General features: G+C 40.2%; 1 protein-coding gene across 2 annotated transcripts in view; it reads right to left on the reverse strand.

Moving 5' to 3' along the window:
* SLC12A2 (solute carrier family 12 member 2) overlaps positions 1-23035 on the reverse strand; it is a 112252-nt gene extending 89217 nt beyond the window's left edge. For both annotated transcript variants that reach the window (XM_055302082.1, XM_055302081.1), the window contains exon 1: positions 22149-23035. In XM_055302082.1, the coding sequence (XP_055158057.1) occupies positions 22149-22958 (810 nt within the window). In that variant the 5' untranslated portion in view covers positions 22959-23035. The remainder of the gene's footprint in view (positions 1-22148) is intronic.
* Positions 23036-23506: the final 471 nt, after the last annotated feature.

The following is a 23506-nucleotide window of genomic DNA, read 5'->3' on the forward strand; positions in this document are numbered from 1 at the left end:
GTTAGATTTCTCAATGGACATCTTAAAAATTGTTATGAAGTTTGTTCAGTTTCCACATCCAACAATTAAACTCATCTTTTAATTCACCCATTTAAAGTATCTTTTACATAACAAATGTCCTTTTTCAATTCTGTTTGACCAAAGACACGACACTACCTGTGATACATGGAGTTTGATCATTTTTCAGTTAAAAAAACCTTATGAAATCAAGCTGTTTCTTCCCCAAAAGAAGAATGATTTTCAAAATTTTAGAGACAATGTATGATGAAACCAGATTTGTTTTCAAAACACTGGACAAAAATCAACCTTGAGGGAAAAAAAATACTTGACCAAAATCTTTTTTTTTTTTTAGAATGCCATTAAAAACTTTAATACTGCTTTAAACTAGCTCTGTAACCTAGAGTGCAAGGTTGTCATCTGTGTATATTCTTCTCGCGTCCCAAATGTACACATCAATTCGCTTCTCATTGTAAATGCTTTAGTTCACATTACATTACAATGTCAGTGATTTCTCTTTCTTTGCACATCTCAGTCACTAAAGCTAAAGAATTTTCATCTCCAGCATAAAATGTAGTATAGGTGGTCTTTACATCAATACAGGCAAGGTGTTAATACTCACTGAAGAGGACTGTGTGGTGATAAGAATGGATTCTGATCACATTTTTTGCAAAGTTGATAAAGGTGTTTATCATTGTGCAGAGAAACATCAAGACTGTTTAAACAGTGCATACACTGGATACAGTTAAAATACTAAAAAAAACCCCCACATCTCTAGCAAGGTTTATTACCAATCTATTCATTTTAATACAAATTCAATTTTTACAGTTAAACTGATAAAGACTTGGTAAAAGTGTCTGTGCTCAACAATTTCAGATCACATTTTAAAGAACTAAGCAAATCTGTATTGAAGTGTCTCTTTAGGCCTAAGGCTGCCACAATACTGTTTCAAGGTAGACTTAAGGATGCTCAAATATAGACACGCCACGAAAAAAGAAATGTTCCAATCTCTTAACTGTATTTTAATATACCAAAAGCCCAAAATAACTTCTAATATTCTTATTTGAAGATTCTACATTTGCAAAAAAGCACAACTGCATTCTCTACTCATTCATTAAATATTCATTAATCAATGTTATCAATCACCGTATTAGGTACTTTGCAGCCCTCCTGGACTTGTTATTTTTATAGTAGAGGCTAGAGATGAAAGGCAGGTCTTCCACCTTCAGGGGCCACTATTTCCCAAAGTAGCCACTATTAAATTAAATTCTTAACTCAGTCAAAAAAACTGAGGGGGAGGTGTGTCTTTTCAGTACTATCCTATTCTAAGTCACAGCCTCTCCTTATCAGTAAGTTTCCCAATCTGTAAAATGGACACAGTACTCCTTCCTCACTAGTACCACCCTCTTGGAGTCTTGAGGATCTCTAAATAACCATCAACTTGTAGTAATGCAACCCCAGAAAGCAGTTCATGCTTCTAGCTGGAGGCTATATAAAGCCAGCTGATACAACTTGATTATAATATAGAAATTTAAATTTAAATGCCAGTGCTATGTTAGAAATGTGAGATTATGACTCACCTATAGTTATATATTCCAAAAAAGTTAGAAAACTTATTCTTAGATGCCCTGGTTTTTCAGTGACTGACCACTTTTCAACAAGAACAAGATTACATTCTCAGTAATCCCTAACAGAGCAAGGGCAACAGGTTCCCTAGGACCTCATAAACTCTCAGTGCCTAAGAAATGATGTTTCTGTGGCACCTGTGACCTATCACAGCAAGGGAAGACCAAAGCCTGTGCCAGTGAGCTTAACTGCTCTCGCAATTAGAGATCTCTTCCTTTTGTCAGCCTACTGACTCCCTGAAATATATACTCCATTAAATCTTGATCATATTTTATGGACCTATTGTGAGTCTATGCTTCTGTGTAAAGATCCATTTATTTACAGGAACAAAATTTGCTCTTACCATACCTCTGCAAACAGAAACTGGTTCTTAAACTAATACACTAATTTACATAATTAATGTGAGGATCACATAAGCCATTGTTTTACAAAAAAACCTAAAAAACAAAACCCACGGCTGATTATTCACTGAAGATAAAGAAAGCTGCAAAGAAAAAATAGAATCTATTATGATACAGTTTTAATTTTTCAATAAGACAAAGCTGTATGTACTACTAATCAACCATTTTTTTGCTGCCACAAAATAGTCAAAAATGCATTTACCCTGCCAAATACAGACTAGCGAACTATTATGCTTTCTAGCATTTTGACCTATGAAAAAAATTGGGGTCTCAATCACAACTGATGTACCTTCTTATACAGTCAATCACTGTTACCAAATAATCCCAAGTGATTAAAAGAAAAAAAAAAAAAACTAACATGAACAGGAAAAGAATGTGGAGGCCGGGGTGGGGGTGTCAACACACATCTATAGAGTTTTTTTGTTTTGTTTTGTTTTGTTTAAGAATTTATTTATTCATGAGAGACACACAGAGAGAAGCAGGCACATCGAGAGAGGGAGAAGCAGGGAGCCTGATGTGGGACTCAGTCCCAGGACCTGAGATCACTACCTGAGCCAAATGCAGACACTCAACCACTGAGCCACCCAGGTACCCCCACAGCTATAAAGTTTTAATGCATTTAACAACTGCTTACTCAGAAGAAAGTGCTAGGTATAGTGTAGTAGCTACAGTAAAGAATACAGAAATTTAAAAATATGCAAAAATGTTTACCCTTTAAGTTGTTCAATTTCAAATTATTCTGGCAGACCACACCACCTAAATGCTAAAAAATTCTAATTACAACCATTGAAAATGTCACAATTCCAACATGAAGGGAGATCTCACATAAATAAGACTAAAGCAATAATCCCTTTGAAAAGTTCAGTTTTCAATTCTATCCCACAATAATGCTTGCACTACAAGAAAAACAAGATGGGAAAGCTTATTTAGCAGTGCCCCAAGCTGCCTTAGTACACTGATTTCCCTTTATTTCCCTGTTGTTTTTTTTTTAAGATTTTATTTATTTAGTCATGAGGAGAGAGAGAGAGAAGGAGAGGGAGAGGCAGAGACACAGGCAGAGGGAGAAGCAGACTATCCACAAGGAGCCGGATGTGGGACTCAATCCTGGACCCCCGGATCACACCCTGAGCCGAAAGCAGACGCTCAACCACTGAGCCACCAGGCATCCCTATTTCCCTACATTTCTGAGCAACCTTCTCACTATTTCCTCTAAGCACATCAACATTTGGAAGAGATAAGAGAGATAATGATTTCTTCCTAATAATTACTTTTAAAGAAGAGTTCAATTTTGGATGAGAATTGGTTTGTTGGTTAAGAAATAATTTGATTTTGTATATTTGGGGGTGAGGTGAACCCTGGCACTGAATCTAACTCAATTCAAGTCTACTGTCATAGTCACAATGAAATAGTTTTTCCTGTTTTCAACAAAATTTTCCCATAAAACATGAGTTGTACATAATCTAGGTCTGTTTACTATCTTTGGAATAAACTAAGAATTCTTAGAATGTGAGACCTTCATAACCTGTCTTACTTTAATAACAGCCACCATTTACCAAAAACCTTACTGTGTGTGTCAGTTCCCTAAATTACTTATACATCCTATTTTCCTAAACTGGCACACCCTTGAGAGGTAGATATTATCTTCATTTAAAAAATGAGGAAACAGTCTTTTGAGAGGTTAACATACCCCAGACCACCCAGCTAGACATGTGTCAGAGCAGAGAATTTTCTAAATGGTAGAAGTCCACGTACTACAGTGAGCCAGTTAAGATACTTGGGGCAAGGAGACAAAAGACAGACACGTCACCCAACCTGGGAAACTGCCCTGGGGACTTCACAGTTTCCCAGCCATTTTCACTCTTCAACCTTGTTTCCTCTCTCCCTCCTTCCTCTGCTTCCAAATCTAAGGAAGCTTTAGACGTTGTCCTAACAAAGACAAGCTCTGCACTGTATGGCACCACAGGGGATTATTTCTAAATCTATTTGTGCTTTGCAGAAATTCCCCCAGGGTCTACAATATCTACAGAACTCTTTGCCCTACACAATTCTTACGGACAGCTGCAGCGGATCACCGATGGAGAAGAGAGCCGGACTAGCGCCCAGACAACATCTATCTGAGAAAGCATGTCAAATGTTTAAATATGAAATTATTTACTACCTAGGGGTTGTGTGTGTTATATAACTTTGGAAGTGTATTCGGAGGCTACTACTGTATGGAAGGTAGATAAAATAGGGTTATCATTCAGTTTCTACATTATCTAGGGACTTTTCTTTTTCCACTTAAAAACCAAATTAGCTGCTCCAGCTTGCAACTCCTTTCAAAGGCTCCAGGTCACACAAGTTTCTTTCATCCTTTGGATACTTTACCACTGTAACCTCTAGATCCCTAGGCTACCTACACATCCATGCCTTTTTAGGAAGGCTTGAAAAATAAAATTACCCACCCAGAACATTTAAGATTTGTCATCAATGTTTTTTTTTTTTTAGCACATACAGTAAGATTTGACACAATTGGAGAAAAGGTATTAGTTGTTTGTTTTTTTTTTTTAAGATTTTGTTTATTTATTCATGAGAGATAAAGAGAGAGAGGCAGAGACACAGGCAGAATGAGAAGCAGGCTCCCTCTGGGAAGCCCAATGTGAGACTCGATCCCAGGACCTGGGATCACACCCTGAGCCGAAGGTAGATGCTGGACCACTGAGCCACCCAGGCACCCCATATTAATTGGTTTTAGACTTACTGTTTTTCCAGTCCCAGACCACTTTCCTCTTTCTGTTAATTTTCCTTGAAATTTTTTGTACAAACTTCATACACCTTCAAACTTCAATCCTCTAAGTTAGAAAATTATTGACAGGGTTTTAACTAAAATATTTAAGAAATAAGATATCATACTGCTTCATTGCTGGAATACTGGTTTTAAAGTACTTTCTTCTGGGGAGCATTTTGCTTGTTCCCTCTGCCTGTAACAAACTTTGAAGATAAATGTCTCCCTCACATCCTTTAGGTCTCAGATTAAATGTAGCATCCTCCTTCCTAGGCTGCCCAACAGTTTCTCCTCATCAGTGCCCCTGTACTGTCTTCACAGCACATATGGTACTCTGTGATTATCTTTATTATTCACTCAGTCCTTGTAATGAAGGCATCCACCTCCACTCCTGCAACAGCTATTAAACTGAAGCATCCAAAGGACACAGACTCTTCCTATGATTTTATTCAAAGATACAGTGAATGAATACTGAGTCTTTACAGGCCATCTCTGTTTTCCAAAAACTGCCCTGAAATGGCAGAAGTGAAATTTAACATGTCTGTTCCCAAGTTAGATCTAGGTTCAAATTCCAGCTCTGACACTCAATTTAGTAGCTATGTAAACTCTGGCAAGTTATTTAGCCCTTTTGGCTGTCAGTGTCCACATCCGTAAAATGCAGATAGTAAGACCTACTCCATACTGTTTGAGAAGATGAAGTGAGAAAATACGATGACTGATAGAACACAAAAATTCTCATACACTGCTGGTGGTAATCTAAATTGGTAAACAACTTTGGAAAAGAAAATTGGGCATTATCTTCTCATATTGAAAACATGCATACTGATCAACCCAGCAATTCTACTATAAGGCACAGCCCTCTAGATATAAAATACCTGTATAAAAATGCTCAAATCAGCACTGTTATAATTTACAAATTTTTATCTGGCAAATTATATAATAATTGCCAAAAACAAGTAACAGTCCAAGCATCCATAACTGCAGAATAAATTATAGCATTTCATACAGTGGAAGATAAATAGCAATAAAAATGAATTATAAATACACACAACCATAATAGTGAGCCAAAGATGATAGATAAAAATATACTGTATGGTTCTATTTCTGTGAAGTTTTAAAGCAGGCAAAATTAGACTAAGAGCCTTCAGGAATACATAAAAATGATAAAAGGCATTAAAAAAAAATCAAGACCAAGTCCCAAGAAAATAAAAAGTCAGGAGAGCAACTACTTTCCGTGGCACAGGGAAGAATTGAAAGGGGTGCATCGAGGGTAGCTGGGGTACCAGCAATGCTCTATTTCTTGATCTGGGTTATGACTGCATAGGTGTTCACTTGATTAAGTTATACATTTATGCTTTATGTTTTTCTCTGCCATAGTCCACAATTAAAAATCAAAAGACTTGGGATGCCTGGGTGGCTCAGTGGTTGAGCACCTGCCTTTTACTCAGGGCATGATTGAGGGTCATGCACTCAGGGTCTGGGATTGAGTCCCACGTCAGGCTCCTGCAGAGACACTGCTTCTCCCTCTGCCTGTGTCTCTGCCTCTAATTCTGTCATGGATAAATAAATAAAATCTTTTTTTAAAAAAATTAAAAAATAATAAAAATAAGAAACAAAAGACTTAAAAGATTCAACTACAATGTGTTTTAAGAGCTTGGTGCATTGTCTGACACTGAAAGTAATTACTCAGTACATTTGGCTATTATCATAATAAGCAATCTTTATTGCAACTGTCCATGTTGCACACTTTAATACCAGATGTCGAATGAATAACACAGAACAGCATTAATCTAAACTCTACTACACAGCTTCTCATAAATTGCTATTTAGCAGGGCTTCAAATTGCCTCTGGAAGAAAAAAAAATATAAAACAATTGTTACATACAAACAGATCAACATTCTGCATGGTGGTAAAAGATACAACACCTATACCATCTGCAACTTAGTGAGACACAGCACAAATAATGTGGTTTGATAAGGCTCAAACTGCTAAAAAAAGTTTTACAATTTACCTGGTACTAAAAAATGTGCTTATTAATTTAGATAGCTTCCTCTCTTCACTATTTCCGCTAGTGGCAAATGATAACCACTTTACATCAACCAGGGTTCATGTTAGATTGCATGGTCTGTGAAGAGAAGCAAACTTCTGGGCCCAGCTTTATTTAAGCAAATCAAATCATTAATGACAGGCAGGAGTAAAAACCTTTATTTTAGGACACTATTAATAAACAAGAATTGTTCTTCGTTTAAAAGCAGATTATTGATTTAAATAAACTCAAAATTACATCTAAAAAATTAAAATTTGCCAAAAAAATGCAATTTAAATCTTAAAAACTTCTGAACTAAGGTGTTAATAAAGCATTTTAGAGATGATAAATCTCTCATATAATTTAATAGCATCTGCTTACTACTAAGATAAATATTAAATTAATATCCCGAAACATGGCCAAATCTGTAGCTAAAAATGGATGTACACATAGGCACATTTAGATGCCAAAGTGGCTGGGTTTATTCTAACAATTTTTCATCAAGTACTAGCCAATTATATCATCCCAAAGCTACCAACATTTCCTATCCGTGCTGTCTCTGATTGGTGTATTCAGTGTAATGCTCCCCATACAGACTACTCTCTCAAAACAAAGTATTGTTTTACAGGAATCCAATCTGCTCTGGTTAACAATGGTCTATTAATATCCAGTGGCATTAATGCAAAGCTCAAAACTCAAGTGCGACAGATAAAAGTGGATGGTGTAACCATGTGACTTTACAATGAACCAAGTCAGAACTGCTGATTACAGTCAAAGAATTCAGTACTCTACCTAGCCCATCATGTTCTTTACTATCCATTCAAGACTGAGTTACAACACTGTGCATTAAAAATAGCATAATGTATGCCTTATTTCAAATCCCACACGACTTGCTAACTTCAACAGTTTGAACTTAACTCAAATTACCAGAAAACTTATACCTCCCACTATCAATTAATAACACGACTCTGTGATCTACATTTCAAACTGTCTTATTTTTAAAATAAGAAAATTAAAGTTGTCAAGGATATGAATACATGACCAGTGGCATCATAAGTGGGTAAAATATCAGAAAAGTAATATACATAGAGGTATATATCATGTGGTAATGTTATACCACATGATAGCAAAAACTACAGTAAGGGCATGGCGTGCACTTGGAATTTCATGTATTTTTCACATGAATATATGGTATTTCTCATTATAAATTATCATCTTTCTCATTTTCTACAGAAGGAAACTGAGAATCAAAGAGGGCAAGTCCTTTTTCTAAAGGTTACACAAGTACTAAGCAGAAAGGCCAAGATTTAAATCCCTGACTCCCTAATGTCTCAACTACACATGCATGGTTAAAAACAAAACAAAACAAAACCTAGGGCAGATGTAAAAAAAAAAACAAAAACAAAAACAAAAAAACACCAGAGAGGACACACTCTTTTTTTTTTAATTTTTTTTTAATTTTTATTTATTTCTGATAGTCACAGAGAGAGAGAGAGAGAGAGAGGCAGAGACACAGGCAGAGGGAGAAGCAGGCTCCATGCACCAGGAGCCCGATGTGGGATTTGATCCCGGGTCTCCAGGATCGCGCCCTGGGCCAAAGGCAGGCGCCAAACTGCTGCGCCACCCAGGGATCCCGAGAGGACACACTCTTGATAGATACAGCTGCACTCGGTGAGATCCCTCAGTATGATGCCTTTTTTGATGGAGATCATTCCCCAACTGTATGTAACTCAAAAGGATGAAAGCCTTAGTAGGTACAACTATCAGAGAAGACAGTCCAAAGCCGAGAGAAAAATTGGAAATGAAGTGTCAATCTCCAAAGAAAAAAAATGGAATGTCAAGGGCTAGCTTTGTATCTTGGCTAACCATTAAATTACACAGGTATAGATAGTGGAGACCTCCTTACCCCGAGGAGGCAGGCTAAAAAACCAGCAGCTGAAAACCATAAAATAATAAAGAGCTATATCAGCTACTGCATAGCTGGGAAACAGGAACCAGTTTGCAGTCTGAACCCAGGCAAGTTAAATACCTGGTGGAACAAAAAGCAATAATCCTTAAGAGAAAACAAAACCAGCATTACCACCCAATGGTGCTACAATGTATTATCTAAATGTTCAAGTTTCACTTCCAAAAAGTAATAAATAGGGAACTATAACTCATAATTGGGAAAAAATAATTATTAGAAATTAATGCTAAATAGGTCCAGATGTTGAATTTAGTTGAGAAAGACTTCAAAACAGTGGCAACTGGGTGGCTCAGTAGATTAAGCGGCCAACTCTTGATTTAAGCTGAGGTCATGATCTCAGGGTCCTGGGATCCAGCCCAGTGTGAGGTTCCTGGCTCAGTGGTGAATCCACCTGAGATTCTCTCCCTGTTCCTCTGTGCTGGTCCTGCTCACTGTCACTCAAGCTGCACTCTCAAATAAATAAATAAATCTTAAAAAAAAAAAAAAAAGACTTCAAAACAGCTATAATAAATATGTTAAACTAACGATGAATATGGTATCAGTGAACAACAGGGAATCTCTACAAAGAAATGGAAGCTATATTTTAGCAATTAGAAATGCTAGACCTGAAAAGTTCACTAGAGATGGACTCAATAGCAGAAGAGAAATGGCAGGAGGAAGGAGAGACCAGCATTAACTTACAGACAGAAGAAACTTAACCCAAAAAAGGATACATACACACAAAACAGCCCCACACACAAATGCTGAAATCCACAAGTAAAGAGAAAATGATATGGTTAATGGCCTTATCAGAAACAATGGTGGCCAGAAGACACTAGAAGTGCATGTCCAAAGGGCGGAAAGAAAACCCTGTCAACCAAGAAGACCACATCCAGCAAAACTATCTTTCAAAAGTGAAGTGAAATAAACACTTTCCCATTAACTGAAAAGAATTTTGTTACAAATTGACTTCCTTTATAAGTACTGAAGGAAGGAAAAAAGTACCAGCAACACAGATCTACAAGAATAAAAATGAATAGAAATAAATGATTATGAAATACCACACATGTATTTATCTTTTCTTTTCTAAAGTCATATGATTGTTGAAAGCAAAATGACAATGTTGTACTAGAGTTTCTAATTTATGACAACCAGTGCACTAAGAAAAGGATTGTTTTTAAAGTTCCTGTATTTTTACTGAAGAAATTCAATATTCTGAGAGCAACCACTGAAATAATAATGCAAAGAAATACATCACTGTAAAGTCAACAGAAGAAAATGGAATACTAAAAAATATCTGATTAGCACAAAAGATGTCAGGAAAAGAGGATAGACCATGAAACAAGTAAGAAAACTATGAACAAGTTTCAAAAATACCAAGCCTATTACAACCAAATCACAACAGATGTAAATGGACTAAATAAGTGTCTAAGAGAAAATGCAAGTTATGGTATATATATCATGTGGGTACATGTCTGAGAGTATTACCCAAACACTCAAACAGAAGATTACTGTGGGTGACAGAAAACTTTCATTACTTATTTACTAATGATTAGTTAATGCTAGGTGGGAAGAGTCAAATAAAAAACCGTAGTTTTAAAATGCACATAAAAATGCAAAAATTTTGTATACTTTCCCTATTTTCCAAAGCTTCTGTATTTTTTCAAAATGAAATAATAACATTTTAAATAAAGTACAAAACGAAACCTCTGAAATACCTCTCTAAAGTGCTAGTTTTGGGCAGCCTGGGTGGCTAGGCGGTTTAGCGCCTGCCTTCAGCCCAGGGTGTGATCCTGGAGTCCCGGGATTGAGTCCCACATAGGGCTCTCTGCATGGAGCCTGCTTCTCCCTCTGCCTATGTCTCTGCCTCTCTCTGTGTGTCTCTCATGAATAAATAAATAAATTCTTTAAAAAATAAATAAAGTGCTAGTTTTTAAAAGGATTAATCCTTAGCTTCTTAAAATTTGATACTCTAGGATGACTTAAGATTGAAATTTCCCCAAAAATGCATAGTTCATTGACTCTCTTTTTTATTATGATTTAAAACACTATTGTAAAAAAATTTAAAAATAAAACATTGTTGTAATTTTGGCCAGCACTATACTGGATAGAGATGCTACAATAACCAAAACTCAAGTGCTGTTCTTTGCATCCATTCTAAAGGGCTATTCTAGACTGCTATTTACTGACAACTTTGTTTCTGCTTTTCATGACTTTCTTATCTTTTGTCTCTACCACATGCTGGGTACTTGTGGATCCACCTCTGCCATGTTTTTTTTCCCTTCTAATTTACTTTGGTTCTGGAACCAAAGCACCATATTTGTTATAATTATGTATAATCATACAGTCCATAAGTGTAGGTAGAGTGAACTCTCTTACATGAAAGCCTTTATTTTTATTTATTTTTTTGCTTTGTTTAATTAAGAGATCAGCTTTTTTTCAGGTCAGCAAACCTTCCAAATACTTGGGATGGAAACAGATGAGACAGTTTAGAAACTTCTCCAAGCCTACAAATTTACATATTATTATTTCTAGAAATGTACAGATAAGTCAATGCTGTAATTTATCATAAAGCTTCATTTCTAAAATAGAGAGCCTGACTGTTTCTGTCTGAAACCATTAGGTTCTATAAAAGAGAGGTAAGGGACATTTGGCTGGCTCAGTCACTTAAGCATCCAACTCTTGATTTCAGCTCAGGTTGTGATCTCAGGGTCATGCAATCCAAGCACCACCTCAGGTTCCCCACCCAGCATGGAGTCTGCTTGTTCCTCTCCCTCATCCCACTCACTCACACTCATGCTCTAATAAATAAATAAAATTTAAAAAGAGAGAAAGAGAGAGAGGTAGTACCTAAGTCCAAGTATTCCAATGAACTTTTCAAGATTCAGACTTATCCCTTAGTACTAATGTATGATTTCCCTACAGGATTTTAATAGGCCACTGAATAAACAACATACATACTTGTCCTAATACCTCACATGTGAGCCTTCCATTAATGTGCCCAGTTTTAAAAACAGTCATCTATCACTTACTGGCTATGAGAGGGACAAGTTGCTATCAGCCTCTGAATTGTCTATCTATAATTTACCTGGTTTGGAAGGCTCTTGTGCCAAGACTATTGAAGCTCCTGAAACATGGCAGATATCCAATCATTGGCAACCTAATGCAATTCAGTGTACGGTTATTGAAGGGTTAAAGCCAGGGCTCCCATAGTTACCACTTATCTATATGAGGGTATTCCAAAGTTGAGTATCACCCCATTAAAAAAAAAACAAATGTACTACTGTTGTAGGCATAATCAAAGTTTAAGTAAGACTCTCAACATGTTCTGGGACACTGGTTCTCCAACCTGGCTCTCTGGTAATCACCAGAAAAGCTTTCTAAAAACTACATATATTCTTTGGGAGAGAAGAGTCTGTAATTTTTCTCCAGGTGATTCTTTAAGAACATGGAAATCACTGGCCATAAGAAAACAATAGAGAGAGAGACTAGTTTCAAAAAGATTCAGCCTCCCCAAGTATTAGTTGTGTGATTTTAGGAAACCGCAACCTTGTCAAATCAGACTGCTACTCTAGGACCTTCTTAAAACCTACTTCCTTCAAAGATAGATCTGAAGACCAAATATAAAATATATAAGCTAAGAGTGCCTTGGAAACTTTAATACTTTTTACAGCATTAAGAAATTCTTCATAGTCTTTCCAATTAAGACTCAGATTTCCATTCTCAGATGGAAACAGGTACATTCCACCGATTCAACAAACACTTCATGGATTGACTAATAAGTCTAAACACCTTTATGTGAGGAATGATCCTATGCAAAATTATAAGAAAATTTGACTTTAATAATTTTAAACTAGTGATGATGATTTAATGTGGAAGAAAGGAAGAAAGAAAAGGTTGGAATGAAGGAAGTAAAAAACATACCCTTAAATATCACTTCCCATCACAGCTCTGATTTTTCTGCAATGATAATGTTTCAGGGATGCCTGGGTGGCCCAGTGGTTGAGCATCTGCCTTCAGCTCAGGGCGTGATCCCGGGGTCCTAGGACTGAGTGGTATATCAGGCTTCCCCCAGGGAGTATGCTTCTTCCTTTGCCTACGTTTCTGTCTCTCCCTCTGTGTATCTCATGAATAAATAAACAAAATCTTTAAAAAAAAAAAAAAAAGCTCCAGCTCTCCAGTGGTCCAATATGATAGCCATCAGTCTCACGTGGGTATCTGAGCACTTAAAATGTGGCTCTAGTAACTGAAAATCAGAATTTTTGACTTAATTTACACTCAGTTTCACAGCCACATGACTACTAGTTACAGTATCATAAAGCCCAGCTGAGAACATTTAAATATATAGGTCTTTTGGGAGATATGTATAGATAGGGAAAGGAAGAGGAAACAAACAAAAACTCAGTAAGATTCTACTTATAACAAACTTTCTTAGGGGCACCTGGCTGGCTTAGTGGGTAAAGCATGGGACTCTTGATCTGGAGGTTATAAGTTCAAGCCCCATGTTGGGTGCAGAGATTACTGAAAAATAAAATCTTAAAAAAAAAAAAAAAAGAGGCTTTCTTATGTAATTTTTTAAGATTTTTCTGACTAGAAAATGATACATTCATGCAATAAAACTGAGGATTCCATGTTTTCTACATTATCTTCAAAAAACTAAAAACCAACTATCATGGGTATTTAAAAAAAGAAAACAATAAAAAAAATAAGAACTTACACAGTATTAAACTACAGGATACTGGAATCACCAGCTGAATTACAATATTTGCTCCAAGTTCCAACCCTGGCTCAGGCAGTTACAAGTGCTACGATTTTGGACATGTTAGTAAGCTTTTCTGCTTCTCAAACTCCAAATGTGCCTATCAGGGTAATCTACCTGCCAAATGTCCTTTAGAGATTCTAAATAACAGGGATCCCTGGGTGGCGCAGCGGTTTAGCGCCTGCCTTTGGCCCAGGGCACGATCCTGGAGACCCGGGATCGAATCCCACATCGGGCTCCCGGTGCATGGAACCTGCTTCTCCCTCTGCCTATGTCTCTGCCTCTCTCTCTCTCTCTGTGTGACTATCATTTAAAAAAAAAAAAAAAAAAGGAGATTCTAAATAACAAATATAAGGTTTATCTTTAGCAGTCCATTAATTTACAAAGAATGAGTTCTATTATTAAAAATGTATTGATTGAAGGTCTGCTAGTTTTTTTTTTTTAATTTTTATTTATTTATGATAGTCACAGAGAGAGAGAGGTAGAGACATAGGCAGAGGGAGAGCAGGCTCCATGCACCAGGAGCCCGACGTGGGATTCGATCCCGTGTCTCCAGGATCGCGCCCTGGGCCAAAGGCAGGCGCTAAACCGCTGCGCCACCCAGGAATCCCGAAGGTCTGCTAGTTTTCTATCCTCTAGCTAGGACAAACCACTTTTTCCCTGAGAGCCCTTATTTCAGTTAATAATAGTCTATTTATTAATGTGGTTTTTTGAGTTGGCTTGAGTTGACCTCAAGGTCCATGAGAAGCAGACTATATCTGTGGCTACTTATCATTATGTGTCCTTAGTACCCTGTATATACAGGGTGATTAAGCCAAGGGGTAATATATCAAGTCTGTTTTTAAAATATTCTGGGCACAATAGTGATGGGAGGGCACGGTGAATACAGGGAACCCAGTTAGAAGGCTACAGAGGGAATGTTATAATTTGGTTTAGGATGGCAGTAATGAAGATGAAAAAAATACTTAGGAAATAAAGGTGATAGAACTTGGTAATAAAGTGGATGTGGAAGAAAGAGAGAAAGTGTCAAGGATAACCCCTTTACTTCTCACCTGTGTAACACAATGACTAGTGGTACCATCCATGCAGATATAGGGCACACTGGAAAAGACAGCCTGGGCTGTTTTGGAAGGGGAGGGAGAAAATCCTAAGTTTGTGAGTACAGGATGTCTTTAAGATAAGAAACAAAAACCCCAGCAGTCACTGGATGTTCTGAACTCAGTAATGGGATGTGGGTAGGACACAAAATTTTGGGATTCACTAGCCTATAGATCATCAGCATAGGAAGACAAAAAGGGAGACAGAAGAAGGAGAAAAGGCAGAATCAAGCCTTGAGGATGGCTAATTTAGAGATGAAGGAGATCCCTGAGACAGTGGACTGAAAGAACTAGAAAGTTAAAAGACAAAATGGTGTTATAGGAGCCAAAGAAGTGAAAAGAAGACCTCAACAGAAAATCAAATTCTGCTGGAAGGTTGAATGCTGATGGAGGTTTGGGGAACAGTTTTCTGGACTTGATAATAGGGTGGAGGTTACTGCTAACTTTAACAAGTAAAATGATGGTGTAGAAGGTCAGGGTCCTCATGGGTCCTTTAAATCTCCCCTGGAAAAAAATCTAAAGCTCCAAAATGACTCATATGCTGAACTCCATTAGAAGCCATTGTTGAAGGAACTAATTCATAACAACCTAAGAACCATACCAGATGTTTCTATGATTCTTAACCTAGATGAATATCTAATTAGTAATGTTCAGGAAAATTTAAAGCAAGGAAGTTTTAGAGCCCAAGGGCACCACAAATCACCTGCCAGAATTAACTTCTGCAGAGAGACAACATTCCACTAAGCTATATTTTGCTTTTCAGATTTTCCTTATCTCTAATTAGAAATCTAGTTCCCTATCACTAGTAAGTTTCTCATAACAGGTTTTAAAAAGCACTGATACAAATTCTAGTAAAAAATCAAAGGATAAAGTAGCCAGTGGCAGATAACAGCTTCCATATTTTAAATGAGAAACTACTAATACCCTTTTTTAAGATATAGAGTTGAGAGAGAGAGAGCATGGGCACATGCACAAACAAGGGGAGGGGGCAGAAGAGGAAAAGAGAGAGAATCTCAAGCAGACTCTTGCTAAGCACAGAGCCCGCTGTGGGGTTCGATCTCATAACACTAAGACCATGAGTTGCACCAAAATCAAGAGCTGGATGCTTAACTGAGCCATCCTAGGCACCCAACACTGATATATTTTTAACTTTAGTATTTTAAGTTGTTTTCCTTGTTGTGCATGCCTCACTCTTTCACCTTGTGGAATTGACTCATTGCCCACCCTTTTGTAACTTTTGAAAAACTACTGGTTTTCATGGCTTTCCCTAAAATTGAAGAATAAAAGCACATTTTTATGCCGAAATGAAGACCTACTTTCTTAAATACTATTATTTCATAAACCAGTGGCTGCCATTTTATTATGTTTGCCCTACTGCAGAACTAATTTTTAGAATAAAACCCAACTCTTGAGTTCACCTCCAAAACCTGCTCTTCCCAGTCTTTGCCATCTCCATAAACATCAACTCTAGTCTATAGAGCGGAGAAACTCTGGCATTAATCTTTCTGTACACCCCTCATCCAAAATATCAACAAATTCTAACAATTTTACTTTTAAACATACCCAGCATCTTAACACCTCTCATTCATATCAAACACTGTTACCTCAGGTTCGTTCCTCACTATTGCTCTGACCTCCACTCCTATCACTCTCCCTCTTGTTCCTCCAATCTTACCAGCCTCCTTGTTTCTCAGTCATGCCCAGCACACTTCCACCCCAGGGTCCTGATGTTCCTCATTCACTGCCTGAACTGCTCTTCTCTCCCTCATTCCCTTCTTGTGTCTGCTCGTGCATCAAAGGGGCCTTCTCTAACTACCCTTATACAGCACAACACAAGCCATCACTATCTACCCACCTTTAATTTTCTTCACAGTAGTTACTTCTGACCTATTTGCCCACTGACACCTACCACCAGAATGAAAGCTCCATGACTTAGCTGTGTTTATGGCTGTATCTCCAGCACTTAAAACAGTACTTTTGCTGGTGCTCATTAAGGCTTTGTCAAGTAACTAAACCCATATTCATTTCACCTCAGCATGGAACCTAAAGGATTAGTACTTTGGACTTTCCAAACATTTAAATAAAACATGTAATTAAAATTATTTAAAACAGGGCTCCTGGGTGGCTCAGCGGCTGAGTGTCTGCCTTTGACTCAGGTCATTATCCCAGAGTTCTGGGATCGAGTGCTGCATTGGGCTTCCTGCAGGAAGCCTGCTTCTCCCTCCACCTGTGTCTCTGCCTCTCTGTGTGTCTCTCATGAATAAATAAACAAAATCTTAAAAAAAATAATTCTTATATTTAAAAAATAAAAATTATTTAAAACAAACACACTCAACACATAATTACCAAGAGACACTGTTCTAGTCTCATAGGAATGGGAATGTGAGTATGGGAATACAAATATACATAGAGAAGACACCATTATGAGAGGAGGTACAGTTCTGTCAGATTTTAAATCCCAAAGTTTATCTTTCCTTCTACCCAGGCAGTCAATTGGTATATAGCAGGGTAACTGCATACAGTATTATGGATAAACCAGAGTTCACCTCAGGTGGCATGATTTTGTTTAGCAGGGTGAAGCCCCTGCCAAAAGTGCGGAATCTTTCAAGTTTGACTTTGCCATGTGTAAATATTTCTTATCAGGATCCCACCTTATTCGGTGCTAGAACTCCTCCTCTACTCTACCCCCCCTTCCCAAGATGTGACCCATTCTTTCCTTCAGGAACCTTCAAGGACCCAAGTTATGTAATAAAGTCATTATAGGGGGTGGAATTTCTTGTCCAAGAATCAGTAGAGTCCACTCAGAGAAGCAGCTACATAAGTTAGTGGAAATAACACTGTTTAAAGTTTTATTTAAAGTCTTAAGAAGGAAGAACTGCCTACCCTGATACATCCAAAGAACAAATGTTTATTAAGTACCTATTGTATGTACGGAGATAAATGAGACACAGGCTTAGATTCTATGTAAGTGACAGTTGTTTTCATCAATAACCACATTATCACAAGCATTCCTCCTCATTTCTCTCAGTTACATCATCATTCCACTTTCATGAAGTCAGGACAGTGGGGTAATGTTGGTAATCCCCAGCATGTCCCCCTCAACATCCCTGCCATCTCAGGGCAGGTTCAGGCAACAGGTAGGAAGATGAAGAGATAATAAGAAAAAGAAGCTACTATGTCCTGACGTTAGAGTCAGAAAACTCTGGGTGTGATTTCCAGTTGTACCACTTTCTATGAGTGGGATTAAGCAATTTCTTCAGCTTCTATGAACCCATTTTATCATGAGTAAAATATGTGTAAGACCTGTTTCTTAGGAATTGTATGAAAAATGAATAAGTTCAGTAAGACATAAAAGATACTGAATATAGTTCCTCCCTCTTTTTATTAACGAGAAAGGCTCTAATGGAGAGGCCATATGCAAAGGCAACATACCATCAGCTAAAGGGTCCCAAGCCTTGACTATAGGACAACTGTGCAAATGTAATTCTACATTTAAAACTGTTTTAATAATGCTTTAAATCCTGTAGAAGCAATTATGGATTGTCTACCACTCAAATTTTCCACATTTGATAATCATGCTTCCCATCATACATGTTCAAATTGCTCAGCAAATACTAATTTGTTTGACCTCCACTTTTAAATTTCTCTTTGTAGGGGCAAGAATCAGTACTTTGGACTTATTTTTTGAAAAAAAAAATTAAAAAAATTTAATTTCTGCCATCAGCCCTGAGGAGTTCCTGCCTTCTTTAAAACTCCTCTCTCAGCTTCCCTGACACTGCTATCCGAGCTCTTTCTCACCAGCCTACCAGATCCTTCTCGCTTTCCTTTGCGAGTGTCTCCTCAACCTTTAACAAACCATTACACATTCACTATGCCTAATCTCAGATCCTATTTCTTTTCTGTTATTTACCCACTCTTCCTAAGTCGTCTCAAGTCCATGACTTCGGACTCTCCCTATCTCTCTATACATGCACACACACACACATTTCTGTGTGTTAGATGTACACATGTATATATACACATGCATGTGTATACCCATGTGTGTACATATACAGATATACATGCACACATTTATGTAGATATAACATGTATCCTGGCCTCCTCCCTCAAAATGACTCTTGGACTAAGATGTCTTATAAACTACTACTCAAGCACAATTCCTTCTTTCCCTTCTCAAATCTAGTCCTCCTCTTGTGTTTGCCATCTCAATGGCAGCAACATCTGTTCAGTTGCTCAAGTCCAAAACCTGGGAACCAGCTCCTCTTTCACTCCCACATCCAACCCACCTGCATGCGGTTCATTCTGCCACCAACTCTTATTATCTGTAACTGAGTAATAGCTTGGGTCTCCCGGCTTCCATTGTCGCTCCTGCCAATCCACTCTTTATCCAGCAGCCAAAGATGTTAATACAAAACAGATCATGTTGCTACCTCATGAAAAATCCTTCAACAACTTGCCACTACATTTATAATAAAATCCCCTGGCCTCCTTATAGTTCTTTGGACATATTACTGTCTCCCCTCACTACATCCACATACACTGTTTCTCTGGCCTGGAATGCTATTCTGCCCTTTCATTAACTCATTCTTTAGCTTTCAGCTTCAATGCCACATTTCTCGAAGAAGGCTTCCCCAAGCCCAATTACAAAGAGGTCCCGTTATATCCATATTAGTATCCTACACTTTTCTCATAGCACTAAAAGTAAAGTTTGTAACTATATTATTATTTGTGCAACTATTTGGTTAAGGTATATCTAGACAAAGTCAGCATATGTTTTGCTAACCACTCCATCATCCCACAGCAAAAGCCAGGTGGCCAACACTTCAGAAACTCCTTTCTCCAATAAATATTTGATAAATGGAAAACTCATGAGTCCTGGCTCTACAATGGCTGCATAACACAGCAAGACGCACCATGGAAGTGCACTATTCTACTTCATTTGGATTTTCAGGGAAAAAAACTTTAGTCACAGTGGTGGGCAAAGAAAGGAATTCAAGTAGAAGAAAGGCTATGTAGCCCTTTCCCCTAACACGTTTCTAGAGTGCTTGTCTTTTACTTCTTTTGCTCTTTGATAGAACCTAGCACAGAGTCAGATCCAGTTAAGGTGGATATTGAAGCACTTAGTGATCAAAATAGACCATGGAACATCAATCAAGTGTTAGAATTAAGTGTTACAAATTCCTAAGTATTATGATTCACTGAGGGCTAGAAACATTAGAATAGGTTAAAGTAAATTTAGATCGAGTGAGGAACAGTTTTGGGGGATCAAGTAAAACCATGCTATAACCTTCTCTGCCCTCCTTCAACAGCGGTATGTCTCTATACTCAGATTGGTACTCCTTAACAGGACATGTTTCTTCAGTCCATTTGCTAAATTCTAAACAATTCTATGCTTTTTCACTAACTATAAAAGGACTTGAGTGGCAGAAAGTGTAAAAAAAAAAAAAAAAAAAACTACACAGAATTCACTATACCACCTGTTGCATAAATGGAGCTATGATGCTAACATTTTATATACTACATTCATCATGCAGGAATTAAGAGAATCTAAAATTTGAAATCCTAGAGTTGATGCGCTACCTGAAAGACCAACATAGATCAAAATAATAACGATACAAGCCATTATGCTCTAGGCACTGAACATGGGTCTTGATGTCCCCCTTTTTTTTTTTTTCTCTAATCTTCAAAATAACCCTGAAAGCTGAGGAAGATGAGGCTCATAGGTTGGGTAGTTGCTTCAACTATACAGCTAACAATACAAGTGTTCTTTTTAAGACACTGTAAACTGATCAAAAATGCCCAAACAAAAAAAAAAAAAAAAAAAAAAAAAAACCTCTCAAGTTTTGGAGAACCTGGAAGTGCTTTGTTGTTCAAACTTGAAGTACTTTGTTGTTGAGAGAATTTAAAATAAAAACTTTCCTAGGATGTTTACAAGTTCAAGATATTTAACATCCTTCAATTTAAAAACCCTTTTTAAAACTTATGGGTAAATATAGACTAACTACTTAACTACTCAGCTTTGGTGCAATCTGAAATACAGCTTTATGATGTTTTTAATAATAAATATGCTATATACTGGAAGGGAAATTACCAGCTATACATATACTTTACAGAGACTTAGAATTTGGCAAGGATAAAAATAATAAATTTGAAAGAAAGTAGAGGAGGATAAATAAGTGTTTTAAAAAACTGTCTTCTGATATGACAAAAATACCATAATGGAGTAACAGGAGTAGTATTATCCAAAACTAAATGTCAGGCTTTTAAAGAATCAGCAAGCTGCAAGAATTGGGACCTCTGTAATTATTTCAAATTGTATGAATGTTACATTATCAAACACTAGGACAAATACAGTCTTGAATGAAACGACTGTACGAGAGCAAATAATCACCTACAAAGAAATTACATATGTTCTGTATTTAAACTTTTCCACACTGTGATCATCATCCTATGTGGTACCAACTCTTTCCATTCACAAAATTTCATCAGCGTAGTCACTTAGACACTTGTTAAAGTAGTCCCAACTCATAAAAGTTAAATATTAATCAAGTTTCAGAAGCACTGAAGTTATCTCAAAACAATGATTTTATAACCTGATGAAATAAAAAGATGATGTGGCCATAAAAAATAGAATCGTATAGATCAACAGACTTTTGGGGATGGTTTTCTGTTCACAAATATAACTACTAATGCAAGACCCTCGAAGGTCTTTCTGGACATTCTCCACACACGCAAAAACAGTAACAAAACCCCCACGATTCCCTTACTTCTCTTTCTCACTTTGTACCTTTCTCCTCACCCTATTTTGCACTTTGCCCACCCTCCCAACTTTGTATATAGTCCTCTCACAAGAAGTTTACGTAATAAAATACAGATTTATGCCGTGATCAGGAACATCATATCCCAAGATTTGTTTGATCCTTTGCATACTCAAGATGGCAGGAATTGAGCTTTAATAATCCACAGACCACAAACACACCCTGTTAAGGTCTCCCTTTCAAACACTACGGTTCCCACTCTCGGGACCCTCGTACACACCTACCGGGCGTACGCACATAAGCCATACAGTCGCAACCTCTACAAGGGGCACAGACGGTAGGTGCTCTCCACTGTCTTCCCCAGAGAATAAATCCTCGCCTAAACCATCCGCACACACCCTTCCCGGGCCCACCAGCACAACTGTCATTCAGAGGAGGGAGGGATGGCCGATCGCTAAGCGTGGGTGAGAAAGCAAGCATACACGAGGGACACACGCAAGTGGACGGTGAGGGCTGTGCAACCCGGTCCCTCTCCCGTCCCCTAAGCAGCTCAACCCGCCGCAAACTTTTCAGAGGTTAAGTTACACTCCTCCGCAATTCCAGCCTTGACAGCTGCCTGCAGAGATGCCAACGAGCCGTGCACGTCCATTCCCGCCACCTCACTCACCCGTGGCGAGGCGGCGGCCACATCCCGCGGTCGGCGAGGACCGGAGGTTGGGGAATGAGGCAGGGCTGGGGAGAGGGGGCTGCAGGGCAAGGGCTGGGAGGGCTCACCTTCTCCAGCTCGTCGTGGAGCTCGGCCAGGCTGGGCCGGAGCAGCTTCTCGCCCAGCTGCGCTGCGGTGTGCCGGTAGTGGTCGATCCTGGGCACGGCGTCCATGGTGTTGTGGCCAAAGGTGCGCAGGTAGTAGGTGTTGGTGTGGGTATCATAGTAGTAGTGCTGGTGGTGCCCACTGCCACTGCCACTGCCGCCGCCGCCGCCGCCGCCGCCGCCCGAGTGCAGGCTGCTGCCCTCGCTCAGCACCGTGTCCCCGCCGTTCTGGAAGCTCACGTTGGGCCCGTCGCCCGCGACCCCCGCCGCGTCCGACAGGCTCTCGTCGGCAGACGAGGAGGCGGCCGGGTCCACGAAGTTCACGCGGAAGCGGCCCTTGGCTTCCTCGCTGCCCTTGCCCGGCCCGCTCTCGCCGCTGGCTTTCCCGGCCGCCGGGGTCTCCCTGCCCCCGGCCCCGGCCCCGGCCCCGGCCCCGGCCCCGGCCCCGGCCGCCGCGGCCGCCGCCGCAGCCGCAGCCGCAGCCCGCCCGGCATTCTCGGAAACGAGGTCCACCTGGAAGCGGCTCTGGCTCGGCGTGGGGCCCAGCGGTCTGCCCAGTCCGTCCCCGGCCGCCGCGGCGCCCTCCCCGCGGACCCCGCCGCCGCCCCGGCTCCCGGCCGCAGCATCCTCCGACACCGACACCGAGGGCACGGCCGTGCCGGGCAGGTCCACGCCGGCGCCGGCGCCGGCGGCCCCCGCGGCAGCCGGCGGCGTCTCCCCGACCCCAGCCAGCCTCGGGGCGCCGGAGGAGGGCGCCGTGGGCCCGGGTTCCATCGCCGCCCGCCCGCCGGCAGACTCGCAGAGCCCCGCGGCCGCCGCGGGCTGCACGCCCTCCGCGCCCCCCGCCGGCGGCGCCCGCGGCCGCAACGCCAGGTGACGGAGCCGCCCGCCCCTGCGCCGCCGCGAGCCCGACCCGCGCGAACGCCGCCGGCAGCCGAGTCGGCGCGCGAGTGCAGGGGGCGCGGGGCGGGCCGCGCTGTTTAAAGCCTCGGCGGGGCCGCGGCGGCGGCGGCTCCGGCGGCAGCACGCGGGAGGCGGGGTCGGCCGCTCCTCCGCCCCTCAGCCCGCCCACCCGCGGTCCCGCAGTGTCGCGCGGCAGGCGCTGCCTCGGCGCCGCGGCCCTCCCGGGCTTCTGCCAGAGCCCACGCGAGAGCGGCCTGCGCGAGGACCGCGTCGGTCCGGGCAGCGCCGGCAGCGCGAGCAGGAGCAGGAGCAGGGAGCGGGGAGCGGGGAGCGGGGAGCGGGGAGCAGGCGCGGCGGCGCGCCGCCTCAGCGCCGTCGCCGGGATCTCCGCGCCGCTACCTCCTCTTCCGTCGCCTTCC

The sequence above is a fragment of the Nyctereutes procyonoides genome, unplaced genomic scaffold (assembly GCF_905146905.1).
Source record: "Nyctereutes procyonoides isolate TBG_1078 unplaced genomic scaffold, NYPRO_anot_genome, whole genome shotgun sequence".
NCBI classification, from domain to species: domain Eukaryota; kingdom Metazoa; phylum Chordata; class Mammalia; order Carnivora; family Canidae; genus Nyctereutes; species Nyctereutes procyonoides.